At 50.0% G+C, this 14,272-nt stretch overlaps 1 protein-coding gene across 1 annotated transcript; it reads right to left on the reverse strand.

Annotated features, from left to right (window-relative positions):
• Nucleotides 1–10,402: 10,402 nt before the first annotated feature.
• Nucleotides 10,403–13,977, reverse strand: ARL4C (ADP ribosylation factor like GTPase 4C). The gene has a single exon (XM_059928975.1). The coding sequence runs from the start codon at nt 13,882–13,884 to the stop codon at nt 13,306–13,308; it is 579 nt and encodes a 192-aa protein (XP_059784958.1). The 5' UTR covers nt 13,885–13,977; the 3' UTR covers nt 10,403–13,305.
• Between the last annotated feature and the right edge of the window lie 295 nt (nt 13,978–14,272).

The following is a 14,272-nucleotide window of genomic DNA, read 5'->3' on the forward strand; positions in this document are numbered from 1 at the left end:
CCCCCCACCTGCCAGCCGGTGTGTGTGGCTGCGTGCCACAGACACCCCTGCAAATCGGCTGTCACCCAGGCTGACCCTCAGCTGGACTGACGTGGTCTCAACATGCCACTTGATACTGTTAAAATACTTCCATGCCAGCTGGCCAAAAGCCACTGGCCAAAGCCCCCTTTTCCCTCTGCTGTTCTGCTGCCCCCAGACCTCCCCAGGATCCAGCAAATGCACGGGTAACATCTGGCACAGCAAGGGCTCCAAAACCGTGCCCCTCGGCACAGACGACTTCTGCTGCGCTTGGTCAATGCCTGTGGTGGGTGGACTAATGGCCCCCAAAGATGGTCACATCCTAATCCCCAGAACCTGTGAATAGATCACCCTCCGTGGCAACACAGTGTCCTGGAGATGTCTGCACTATCCAGGTGGGCCCAATTTAGTCATAAACAGGAAGGTCAGAGCTAGAGAAGGAGAGGTGATGACAGAAGCAGAGGTCGGTGATTCGAGGAAGAAGCCACAAGCCGAGGCACGCAGGTGTCCTCTAGAAGCTGGAAATGGCAGAGCACAGCCCACAGAGACGTCCACCATAGAAGGCCAACTTCTGAAGCCTCTGGAAGGAATGCAGTCCTACCGACACCTTGATCTTAGCCCAGCAAGACCGATTTGGGGACAAATGACCTCCAGAGCCCTTAGATAATGAGTTGGTGCTGTTTGAAGCCAATAAACTTGTGGTAATTTGTTAAAGCAGCACTTGGAAATTAATGTAATGCCCACACCATACCGGTTGTTCAATATGTAAACATCGCCCTGGCGCTCATCCATTCATTTCCAAACAGGCTTTCCCATGAGCGTGTTGAGCCTGTGCCTGGGAGACGGTGGCCGGCACTGGCCACAGCAGAACTGTGGGGGGTGACAGCCAAGACGTGGAGTCAAATGCACGTGGGCTCAAGTCCCTGGGCAAAAGCCACGTGACCCCTCCAAGCCTTGGGGCCTCTTCTGTCCGGTCGATGGTAATACCTGCCTGTGCCGTGTATTTTTCCAGTACCTCCCCCACTTCTTGCACCAGTGGCTCCACTTTCATTGGGTGGACACACGTCCTAGATGGGCCACCCTACTGGCCACAGGGAATGGCCCAGGACTGAGCCCCAAAGGCAAGTAGGACAATTAAGGGTCTTTCTCCAGAATTTTCTCTTGGTGGACCATTGGAGAAACCTCATGATGGAAACCAAAGTTGCTTTTTTGTTGTGTGAAGGACTTTCCACTGTAGAAGAGAAGGAAGTCAATGCGTAGAGGGAGCAGAGATGGGGTGTGTGCTGACGGTGACCCACTCTTGTTTTCTGGTCCCCAGGCCCCTGCGGATGCCCTAGTTTCTGGGGTTCTCCTCCAGTTCTCTGAGCAACCCCACATACTTCCTACCATCCCCATTTGAACTTGACCTACTTTGTCTCTCGTAATAGAGAGAACCCTGACTAATATACCACCTCCAGAGCTGCTGCCAAGATGAAACCAAATAAAAGTACAAAGCGTTTAGCGAGTTCCTGACATAATAAGGCCTCGATAAATGGTGGCTGTTATTACCACCCCAGATTTCCCTGCACCCTGAGGGAGCCGTGGCGTCGGCAGACTTCACAGGGTCCTCAGTGTCTGTTTCTCTTCTTTTGCCTCCGTGAGGCCAGGCTCTGGAGCTTGCTGGCATCCGCGCTGCCTTCGTGGCCCGTCCTGTAGCCAACCCCAAGCCATGGGCAGAAACTTCCTGCTCACACGACGGTTCTCCTTCCCCTCACCGTCCCCCGTCTTCATTCTGGCTGATCCCAGCCACGTGGCCACTGGGATAGCAGCTGATGCTTCCATGACCAAGCAAGGGGCCCTATACCTCACCTCCAACAGCTCCCCTCTGCCCTGTACCCACCACTGTGAGGGCTGGGTGAGAGAAATCATCCCCAGCACAGCAGGAGGCTCAGATGGTCAGAAATCCACAGCTGCACAGGACACAGGTATTTATTGACTAGGAGGGTGAACTGGGAGGGCCTCTGCCCAATATTCAAATAGTAGAAGAGCATCAGATTCAGTAGAGAACACATGGCCTCCCGCTCCACACGTGTGCCCCTTCTGTCAGTAATCATCACAGGGCCTCAGTGGCATCTTGTAGCCTTACATAGAATTCTGTTAGCAGAACTCACAATGATAGCACGAAGTCCATTCCTTTCCCATTTCCATGAGTAACAGAGCCAGCATCCTAAGGCGTACAGAGTATGGGTTCCCTTTGCCTCCTGCACTTCGGGGTTTAGCTACTTTGGGCAAAAAGCTTCTCAACAAAAGTCTCATGTGTTTGACAGCCCCAAGGGTCAGGGCAGCCTGCCTTGTGTTCTTCCACTCGGGGAATACATTCTCTGCCTTTCCTTCAAATATTGGTGCTCTGTATTGAGCACAAACAGACAGACCAACAAAAGCTAAGAGGAAGTCTGCCATGTCAGCAGTGTACTGGGCAGGGCACACATCAAGACGGGTGATGCCCTGCCAGAGACTCAAGGGTGGGCAGCTGCACTGGCCTTACTGAGTCGGTGTAACTTGAATGGGAGATACTTTCATAGAGTGGGTATGAGCCACCTGAAGTCCCTCCGGTTTAGGGAGCTCTGAGGTCAATCAATATTTCAATAATCCCTTTGAGAGTACGTTTCCTCTCACTGCCTTCTATACGGATTGAATGGTGACCCTCCGAAAGATGTGTCCACCCAGAAGCTGTGACTGTGAACTTATTTGGAACAAGGGTCTTTCAGATGTAATTAAGGATCTTGAGATGAGATCATCCTGATTAGGGGGGAACCCTAAATGCAATGACAAGTGTCCCGATAAGGGAAGAGAAAGGGAGAAGACACACAGAGGAGAAGGCCAGATGAAGACGGAGGCAGAGATTGGAGTGATGCACCTACAAGTCCGGGGACGCCGAGGGTGGCTGGTAGCCTCCAGAAGCTGGAAGAGAGGCATGGAGCAGATTCTCCCCAGACCTTCTGGAAGGAACCAACCTTGACAACACCTTGATTTCAGACTTCTGGCCTCCAGAACTGTGGGAGGACAAGTTCCTATTGCTTTAACCACCCCCCCAGATTGTGGCCCCTGGTTACAGCAGCCCCAGGAGCCTAATACCTCTCCCAAGACAGGTGACTGCCTGCTGACCCCCAGCACACCCTTTAACCTCAGTCTCATTTTGCAGTGCGGGTATAATTATATGCACCTGCCAGGGACACTGAAATTTTAAATAAACTTGATGTTGACCTCGGAGAGGCATTGCCCTTGATGTCAAAAGACTAGGAGGACCTGGGAGGACCTGTGGGCAGATGCACTCTGTGATGAAGAGTCAGAAAGACAAGGGGACTGAACAAGACCCCTGAGAACAAAGTCCTAAAGTCCAGAGGGAACTGTGCACGTGCAGGCTCACTGGCACCAACTTTCCAGATAACCGGCTGCTTGTCATGTGGTGTCGGTTCTTGTGGAGGGGAGGGGAGGGATGGTGCATGACGCTCATAACCGCCAGCTTCGGTCAGTCAGCAAATCAACTCTGAAATCTCAGCGGCCTGACACGACACAGGTTTCCGTCTAGCTCACGTCACGGTTGGTACCAGCTAAGCAGCACGACTCTCCTGGAAGAAGTGACTCTGCCCTCTCTCCGGGCTGTTCCCATCTTTCGCTTCCGTTATCTCGGAATCAGAGGGGAGCAACGTCATGGAGAAGGGACGGCCTCTCCGAACTGCCCCATTTTTCCTTCAAGTCACACTGGGGAGCATCCGTGGCCGGGTCCCCCCTCAATCCAAGCACAGGAGCATGCAGGGGGCACGGAGGCTCTGCCCCGGTGGGGATGGCAGGAAGCGGGAGGGGTCGTGCAGAAGGGAGCAGGCACGAGCTGTCAGCCGCTCCTGCGACGTCGCGTCACCTGCTGCCACGCTGGTATCCATGGGCTGGTCAACTATCTTAGCATTCTGGGAATTATACGGATCCTCTTGGACACCAGGAAGGTCATGGCTACTGAGGGGTGTCCTGGAAATGCAACAGATTGTACTCCAGGCTGCACGTAAGTCTCACGAATACCTGGGGCCACACTAGCAACAAGCCAGTATGGCTGTGCCCTTACCCGTACCACGTGCTGGCAGAGCCCAGGCGATATTCACTTCATGGGGCAGATCTGTGCATTTTCTGTGATGTAACAGGCCCCCAGGTAAGTGGTGTGTACATATATTTGAGAGGCGCTGGTTTGGGGAGCCCTCGTGCTGTCCTTCCGAGCTGCCGCGGTGGGGACACTCCACCAATTACGAGCTCGTTGATTTCACAGATATTCTGGAACATCTACCATGTGCGGAGCCCCGGCTCCGGGCTCTGCAGGGCTGCCTTGGGGTAGGCACGCAGGTTCTGAAGTCAGCCTGCCCAGATTCAAGTCTCATTCTGCTGCGTGGCTGTGACCCTGGCCATACACCCAGCATCTCCGGCCAGTTTCCGCATCTGTGAAACGAGGGTGATGACAAAAATAGTCCCTATCTCATTATATTTATTGTGAAATGCAAATAGGACATCGGCCTCCTGTATTTAGTTCAGGGCTTGGCCCTCTATAAGTGGTCACTAACTGTTATTGTGGTTGTCTATCTATCCACTTGTCTGTCTGTCTGTCTACTGAAGACAGGCAGCAGTGCAGGCAGGATGAACAGACCTACCGCATGGTCTTTCATGGAGAATTAAAGGAAATGACTCTGTAGAGTGCTTAATTCATTGTCTAGCATAAAACAAACATCCCATGAATGGTAGCAATTAATATTATGCTAATCATTTCTTTTGAGTGAATGCTGGTAAAGGGCTTCACATTTGATGGCGTTCTCAGCTGCTTACTCTGAATTACATTCAAGGTGTGCCGCACTCTCCTGGCTGGAATGTCCTTGGCTCCGTGGTGGTATTTATTAAACCAGGAGCTGAGCGGAGCTGGCCATCCTTCCATTCCCCCAGCCAGGACCAGTCCAGGCAGTTTTCAATATGCTTGTGATCTGTTGGCACAGAGGTGGTAGAGCAGTTTCTCTAACACAGCAGCTCTTGTGGAGTGCCCTAGATATTTTGTACCATCAATGGCTGGTTATGGTGTCTGATGGATCTCATCAGTTGAGGATTTGTAGCTGCAGGTAGTTGCAATCTCAAGTAACGGGTGATGTGTTTGTTTACATAACCAGAAGTCCTGAGGTTGGGCAGGCCCAGGGTTGGTTATTTCAGCAGTTCAGTGACATCATCTAAGACTCAGGTTCCTTGCATATTTCCCTTCTGCCATCTTCAGTGTGTGGGCTGGCTCTCCTCATGGTGTCAAGATGGCTGCAGCCGCTCCAGGCGTCACATCTTTATTCATTGAAATTCAGAGGAAGCAAAGGAGAGCTACATGGTCCCTGTGTCTAGCTTTAAAACCTAAGGAAAAATTCTTAAAGCCCATCCACTTAATCCTCTCCAAAAAGACTTTTCCTCTAGACTCATTGGTCCAAATCATGTCACATGACCTTCCTAAGCCAGTCACTGGCCAGAAGAATGAATTAAATTCATGGTTCAGACCAATCTCCCCTTAAACTGGGTACAGGGTCACTTTCCCCGAGCACATAGCCATGAGGCAGAGGATGTCTCCTAAGCAAAATTGAGGTCTGCCAGCAAGAAAGAAGACAGAGGCATGGGGACTTCCCTGGTGGCATAGTGGTTAAGAATCCGCCTGTTGATGCAGGGGACACGGGTTCGATCCCTGGTCTAGGAAGATCGCACATGCCGCGGAGCAACTAAGCCCGTGCGCCACAACTATTGAAGCCCATGAGCCTAGAGCCTGTTCTCTACAACAAGAGAAGCCACCGCACTGAGAAGCCGGCACACCGCAACGAAGAGTAGCCCCCGCTCGCCACAACTAGAGAAAGCCCACATGCAGCAACAAAGACCCAAAGCAGCCAAAAATAAATAAAGTAAAAAAAAAAAAAAAAAGGCTTGGGTGTGCGTGGGTTACCCACAGTGTTGGCTTCAGAAGCCTTTACCTTAAAGCGAACTCTTCAACCTCTGATCTCATCACCCCGACTACTCCAACAGATGCCGGAAGAGCAGAATTAAGACTTAGAGTGAATTTCAGGAAGAAGCAGTCATTATCAATACCTCTGCAGGAAATTCCAATTTTATGGGAGAAACCTGAATCCAAGACAGATCACACATCTGCCTTTAGGGTCCTGGGGGTCCACACTAGGATTCACATTTGTCCCAGGATCTCTAGTCAGTTGAGGTGTCTCCTGGGAAGAACCCCATGCAGGAGACTAGAGGGCTGAGACACCCAAGAGAGGCTCAAGGAAACAGTCCGTGTCAGACAAGAAGGAGGATTCTAGGACGGGCCTGGGCCGGCCACTCAGACAGTCCCCAGGCTCTCAGACATCTGAGTGCCTTACACGTGTGAGTAGACCCTCCCTAAGGAAGCGTGCACTGAAATGTCTGTTGGACACTGAGAATGGGGCGACACAAGTAGGGTCAGCTGTGTTGGGGACCAGCGGTTCTGGCTGCCATGTTGATCCTCACGGCCAGAAGGTCTATGAAACAGACAAGAGGTCGGGGCAGGAAAGGAGGAAACGGAGGAAGCGGCGGTCATCAGCACAGTGACCACCCCCCAGGGAATCTCAGAAACAGCTGGAGAAGGAGACTGATGGAAAAACGGAGGTCTTCAAATTATGTGAATCAGGACACAGAGTAACAGGCTCTTATTTCTAGTTTTACTCCAAGGCTCGTGTGGCATGAAAAATGTGACCATGGCTGGAGCAATGACTTTGGTTTCACGTCGGAGTCAAACACCTCACTTGATAGTTTAGCCCTGATTCACCAGCTAGAATATCAGGCTTCTGAGGACGAGAGCCATGTAATAAATCTCCCTGGTACCAAAGAGTGGAGTGTCCTCAGTACAATGGAGGTCACAACTGTTGGTGGATATTGTTTTAACAGCATTTTTTACATGATGAATATGGCAACACAGTGCACTTCAAATTATACAGCAACACAACATTTCATCTCTGGATCCACACATATACTTATGAAATAAGCTGTTGCAATTGTCATGACTTACCATGATGACTTTTCAATTATACATTGAAATTATTTTAGCTTTTATGAGACATGGGCATTGAAAGTAATTGCACAGGGAGTTAGCATTTCAGGAAATGAATATAATCAGGAGTAGCCAGTAGAATGATGAGAATTCTGCCAACAGCAGATGTAAGGAGGCTTATGGTCCCCCACAGTCACTTGATGAAAACTTCCACTAAAGGCTCTATGCCCTGAATCTCCCAGGGAGAGATGTTTTCCTTCTTGAAGTCTCCTTTGGTTGACTCTGTGAGGTGGAGTTCTCTTATCAGTGGTAACGAAGAGGGAGTCCATGATGCTGGGCTCGTCCAGAATGGCACGAGCAGAACACCCCCAAGAGCCAGGGCAGCGGCGCAGAGAGAAGGGCGCCCTGTCCAAGCGGAACACACAGCGTTTACAAGCGTCTCAACTCGCCTTGCAGGTTGGACAGTGCTTTCTATTACCTCATGTTATCTTTAGAATCACCCTGAGGGATGGGCGGGGCAGGCATCCTCAGCCTCACAGGGTAGCAGCGGCAGGGGTGGGTGGGGATCTAGGCTGAGAGGTTAGCTGACTCAGATCCCAATTGGGGAACACTGATACCCGCCAGCCCCAGGGTCCGTCGCCTGCGGTATATAAATATAAGGCAGGGAGCCATTGCCCCCAACACAGTTTCTTGAAAGGAATACCAGAAAGAAAATTCTGCAAGGATGGAAACTGGTATAAGAGGCATAGTGTTTCTCTAGACACTGGGCTGTGTTCTCTAAGAAGGGAAGGCAAGGTGCCGGCATTGGGGCCAGGCCTGTCAGTGTGAGCTCTGGGGAGTGGGCGGGAAGTGGTGGTCCCCCTGTCAGGAGGGTGCAGGCAGGTGATGCTGCGGCAGGTGACGCCAGCCTCCACCCTCTTCTCCCCGGATGCAGAGTCCCAGCTTTCTCCTACTCCACGCGCAGCAGGTCGGGGAGCCTCCAAAGGCTCAGCCTCGGGGTCTCAGGGACCCGTGGGCTTCAATCTGGGCTCCACCCTAAACAGCCAGTGACCTCGGAGGAGGGTGTCTAATCTTTGTTCACCTCAGTTTCTTCATCTATAAGTGCAGATATCGTTGATTGATTATTTATTTATTTGATGCATGAATTGATCTCTTGGGGCTCTTGGGAGGAAAAAAGATCAAGCAGATAAAACACTGAGGATGGGGATGGTGCCCAGCCCACATGAAGTGCTCAATAAAGATTAGCAGTGGCTATTACCATGATTACACAGGACTAACGGGAATAGAAAGAGCTGTCCTTAACATTACTACGTGAGAGCAATTTTAATTAATAAATGCAAAAGAGATGCTTGTCTTCTCAAACCCATGCTATAGATGGGTTAAAAAGTGACTTGTTTTGGTTATTTCTTTCATGCCGTGCTGTCACACAATGAGAGTACCTCAGCATAGAAGTTCAGATCATTCAAAGAAACACCCATGGCATGTTCTGAAAACTTAGGTGGGGTTAAACCACACAGCTCTTTCATTCTCACTTCTAATCTTGGGGAAGAAGCCACATGCCAGTTTCTCAGATACGCTCAGTTTGCAGTTTCCTCTTAGAAACTGAAGTTGCCCCACTCTGAAGTTCAGAAACCGTGCAAAACAGATGTATAAAGTGCTCCATTGTCTTGTGCAAATTCTATTTTAAAAAAGGTTTCAACTGAGCCAGGAGAACCAGAAGGAGAAGGCCGTTTTCCAGATAAGACACAAATTTGAGGAGAGAACAGAAATGCCTTCAGTTTGTCTCCTGGCAGGCCAAGGCCAAATTGTGGGCATCAGATGTGCACATGGCCGCAGAGGAGGAAAGGGGAGAGGTTAGGTGGACAGGCTGAGAGCTGGGAAATCAAAGGGGATCAAGTTCTGGGGTGTTCTTACTTTTTTGAGATCATTTCAGGCCTTTTAGCTTCTGCTTTTTGCACCCAATTTGTCCTTCCTTACTACCCTACAAATGTGACATCAAAATAGCCTATGATGTTGGTACAGAATTGTTCCAAGAGCACAGGCCCTGGAGACAAATGTAAAGGCACAAAAACAGTAACTCGAGACACCTATTGCAAACACTTACAAATGAAGAACCAAAACTTTGGGGGGGAAGTTCAAATTGGGGAAAATAAGGCAGCTGCTTAGGACTAAAATTAGCCTCCTCAGTTGTTAGGCATCAGTGCATTTGTACTTACTTTCCTGGAAAACATAAGATGAACAATATCATCTAAGTACCAAGTATTACCTGGCTCCTCGGGGATTTCTTCCTTAAATTAAGGTTAAATTAAGGTTGCACCAAAAAAAAAAAAAAAAAAAAAAAAAAGAGGGTTCCAATTTTTGCTTCTTTTGATTTCTAACGTTTCTACTCCTATAAGCAGTTTTTAGGTTTCGGTATTTAGAAATGGCATCTGTGCCCTTTTGATATAATTTGACTCCTAAACTTTAGCTTCTGTTGCAAAGTGAACAATAAAGTCAAGCCTTGCTCAGGTGCTTTACAAGCACTTCACAGTGCACTATTGTGTTTCATCCTCCCAACAACCATTTTGAGCCCATTTTACAGATGGGGAAATTGAGGTCCAGAGGCTGAGGAACTTCAGCAAACTCATGGGGCCCTGAGCATGAGTCAGAATTTGAAACTGGCTTTTTGGTTCCAAAGTGAAGACCCAGCCAAGCAATGAGTTTCGTTGCTTAATGTCTGCTGAGGGCCTCCATGAGTTACACTTTGAACCAGTCGGAGGGTCTACCGATTCTGGCCCAATCACTTTTTCTTTAGAAAGTGGACCTTTTCCCGCTGGTATGTACAGAGCAGGACAGTCTCACCACACCTCCTATTTAAGAGGACTCAGGTCTTGGAGTCTTTCTGATGGGTTCAAGAGTGATGGACTCAGCCCGGATACCAAGAGAGCAGCCAAGATGCTGAGCAGCGTGGTGATTACTCTGCTGTTACAGTACCACACAGATGTTTCCAATTTTACATAATCAGATCATATATTTGAAGTGATTAACAATCACGACCCTTTTTAATAACTGAGAGGCTTGGCGCCAGCTGGGCATTGAGGCCATTTTCCTCAAGGATTTGTGAGGACCACTGACAGGTATCATAAGGGGGACAGGCACACAGACTCCTGCATCCGAGCCTCTAAATCTTCCATGCAGGGCAGGGCTAGACGCTTAAACCAAAAAAGCAGAGATGATTCATCCAGCCCTGGACCCCGTTAGACAGCAGAGACCATCTTGTGAGCCATCCCTCCACTCAGGCCTAGAAACAAATAAGAGGCAACTTGAAAAACCATCCACAGACAATTTCCCCAAACGTTTGATTGTATAAATAATTTATTTCTGTTCACAGGATCATATATGCATATAAAAGGGAACGGGAACCCAAAGGGATGATCAGGACAGAGAACTACAGCAGTAGAAACGGACACAAACCAGGAGACATAGTCCCAACACCATGACAGAGATTTCGTGAAGAGAATCGTTCGGAAACAAAACTGGCCTCCCTGTGTCTATGAGAAAACATTTCAAAAGCTCGTGTGGGGAGGCCAACTTCCTCTACGTGAAGCCCATTCATTCTCCGAAGAGCAGGAAGCATAATAAATCAGACGGCTACGTTGGAGGGGACCCTCCGGGTGACCACTCCAAGGTGATTTAGCCTGTGTTTCCTCCATTTGGTCAGAGACGAAATGGGCTATTATTTGGGCAAACACTACAGAAATCAACTGAGACTCAACTATTGGTTGCTACACCACAGAGCTCTACTGCACAATTACTAACAGTTGACTGCACCCTTAAGTACTGATAATGCAAAAAACAAAGTCATTTCGCATCATTGGTAAAGCATGAGAGGATCTGAACAGTGATCTTGAACCAAAGTATTGTCAGCACGAGAAGGTTACAGTATTTGGCATCTGCAATGTCACAAAATAAATATATTATTCTCTCAATAGTGTGGAACTACCAAAATGTCAAAGTGCTTAAGAAATTGTTGCATGTGAAGAAAATAAAGAAAGATGGATTTTTTTTTTTTAATAATTCTATACAGAATCTTCAGATGATGGGACCAGCCCATTTAGAAATCAGTGACTATGCTGTTGATATGTAAACTGAAATCTTGCAGGCTTTTCAACACTGCTCAGCTATATTTTCTCTATTGAGTTTATACAAAAAGACCAGCATTGGAGGGGTACCAAATACACGGACAAAAGAGAAAAGGAAGATGGACTGCTAGGTTTCTTCTTTTAAAATATTTCATAGGAGAATTGGGTTTCAAGCAGGAAGCCAGGACTTCTACCTCTGGTTCTTAAATTAACTTTCTGAGTGCAGTGGAAAATAGGCATGGATTTATAATTTGACTATCTCACATGCTCACACACATGATCATACCCAATTTCTAAAGGCCTCCTTCGCACAGAAATTTATCATAGTGGGGGAAAAAAACGTAATTCCACCTGTAACCACGGATTCAAAGAGGAAATCAAAATCACACAGGAAGCGTTAAGTTTCCTGTTTTATACTGTGTTTCAGGGTAAATGACAGCTTCTGCAAACCAAGACTCGGTCCTGATTATAAAGGATTTTTTAAATTACATTATTAAAAATAGGTATTTCTTCTTCTTTCACTTTATCTATTTCCAAAGCCTCTTTCAAGTAAACTGTGAGGAGCCTGAGGACAGGTGACCATTACGTCACAGGCTTTCTTTTATCTCAAGCACTCACTGTGTCTGCATTTGCTCTGCAACCAGCTTCCACAAGAAGGAATTAGGAAGGACCTCCTTGTGCTTTTCCCTCGCCTATAAATCCATGCAATGAGGTCGGCTTTTGCAACAAGGTGGGCTTTTATTTGTTGGTGCATGACATCAAATACTCTAGCGAGATATTTGTAATGAAAATACTGAAACCAGATAGGTCACGATGAACCAATTAGAAATCTGAACATGTCGCCACTTGCAGTGTAAAGGGATCTAAAAGGTCTTTTTTTCCTAAATTGAGTATTTCTAAAGTGAGTATTCATTCATAGCAGATTTAAAAAAGAAAAAAACAAACATGTCTGAAAACCATAACCCATCATCAAGCGGTTAGGATTACAAGAGACATCCCTTGCCAAAACCCGCTTGTCATTCAGCACACATCTGCAGCTGGTGTGCTCACACAAGCCAAACAGTAGGCTACGAGAATTTAAGATTCCACACATATGGGTCTAGAAATGTATGCCGATTACACAGTGCAGAGGGAGGTCCCAGCATCTACACACACACCGCATCCAGCATTGATGTCAAGAGCCTTACCCTTTAAACACCTTTAACTATTCTGCAAACAGAAAATGCATCATTGGCCACCACCTCCAACAGTTTTTTGTTTTTGTTTTGTTTTTTTCTAATTTTTTTTTTTTATTGGTCTCTTTGTGTGATAATGACCTACACATGGACAGAGTCCAAAGCATCTGGAAGATGTCTGATTCCAGGCTGAAAAGCAGTTCTCAACAAAACTGGTCTTCTGAAGCTACCACAAAGCACCAGGAAAGGGGCATTCTTCGCGGGCATTCCCCAGACGAGGCCAGCGCAGCGCCCCGTGCCTTCCGGCTGCCGTCCTGTTCCAGGCAGTCCTCTGATGGCCCAAACCAGCACCTCGTTTGGGCCCAGAGCAGGACAGATGAATTTTCACAGGGGCCTGCCCTGTGACATAAAATTGTCCAGCTTTCACAGCCCAAGGAGAGGCTGTCCCCCCCAGCACCTCCCACTGCCACCATGCCCCCAGACGGGTACTCCCGGGGTTCTGGGAACCGCATACCTCAGGAAATTCACAGGTGCGATCCCCAGTGAGGGCGGGGAAACCTGAACTTCTGGCCCTGCTGGAGTAGGAAGAAATCGCTTTTGTCTCTGACATCTGAGCCTTCCAACCTGGGCCAGGAGGGCATACGGCGGGACCTGCACGTCCACTCTCCCCAGTGGGGGCCCCCAACCCTTTAGCAGCTCTGGCGTTCAGACAAAAGGTCCCCTGAGCTAGGGGTGGCGGCAGGTCGAGCTCAGGTTGGCAAGTCTGCCTACATACCCAGGTCGAGTCACTAGTCCTGACTTCCGCTTTAAAAATTCGAAGCATCGCTTTGGTTCGCTGTCTTTGTTCGCGGGCGCGGGTTCTCGCTCAGCCATCCAGCCTTTCATTCATTCATTCCTGACTCGCTCGCTCGCCCCCCACCGGCTCGGAACGCTGCCGCGCGCATTACCGCTTCTTCTTCTGTTTGAGGGACTTCCTGCGTTTCAGGATCATCTCATAGAGCTTGTCCATGCCCTCGGTGAGGCCCTCGCCGATGATGGCGCACGCCGGCTGGACGTGGTAGGTGGTGGCCGGGATGAGCTCGTGCAGCGCCAGCTGCTTCTCGATCTCGGCCACGGGCAGCGACTTGGGCAGGTCCTGCTTGTTGGCGATGACCAACAGCGGCGTGCCCTGGTTCTCGGCGAACTTGGTCACCTTGTGCAGCTCCGTCTTGGCCTCCTCCAGCCGGTCCACGTCCACCGAGTCCACCACGTAGATGATGCCGTCCGTGCAGCGGCTGTAGGACTTCCACAGCGGCCGCAGCTTCTCCTGGCCGCCCACGTCCCAGAAGTGGCAGCTGATGCCCTTGGCCGTGCCGTTGCTCAGCTTGATCTTCTCCGTGTTGAAGCCGATGGTGGGCACCGTGTTCACGAACTCGTTGAACTTGAGCCGGTACAGCACCGTGGTCTTGCCGGCCGAGTCCAAGCCCAGCATGACGATGTGCAGGGACTGGAAGGCCGAGATGTTGGAAGAGATGTTGCCCATGGCTCCTCGCTGCGGCGCCGGCCACTGCGGCTGCGGCGGGAGGGCGCCGCCCCCCGAGCAGTTACGGGCCCGACGCGGCCGGGCGCACCTGGGCCCCGCCTGCCGCCCTCCGCCGCGGGCACCGGCCGAGCCTCGGCGTCCCCGGGGCGCACGGCTCGGCGCGCTCAGACGCCGCGGCCCCCGCGCCCGCGCCGGCCGGGCATCGCGTCTCTCGGCGGGCTTTTGTCTCCCGTGAAGCCGCCTCCGCTGCCGCGGCGCGGGATGCTCGCGCCCGGCGCCCTCCCCCGGCCCCGGCTCGCTCTGCGGCTTCTTCGGGCCGCGCCCCCGCGCTCCCGCCGCTGCCCGGGCTTTCCGCGGCTGCCGGCTCGGGGCTCCGGGTGCCAGGCGC

The sequence above is a fragment of the Balaenoptera ricei genome, chromosome 7 (assembly GCF_028023285.1).
Source record: "Balaenoptera ricei isolate mBalRic1 chromosome 7, mBalRic1.hap2, whole genome shotgun sequence".
NCBI classification, from domain to species: Eukaryota; Metazoa; Chordata; class Mammalia; order Artiodactyla; family Balaenopteridae; genus Balaenoptera; species Balaenoptera ricei.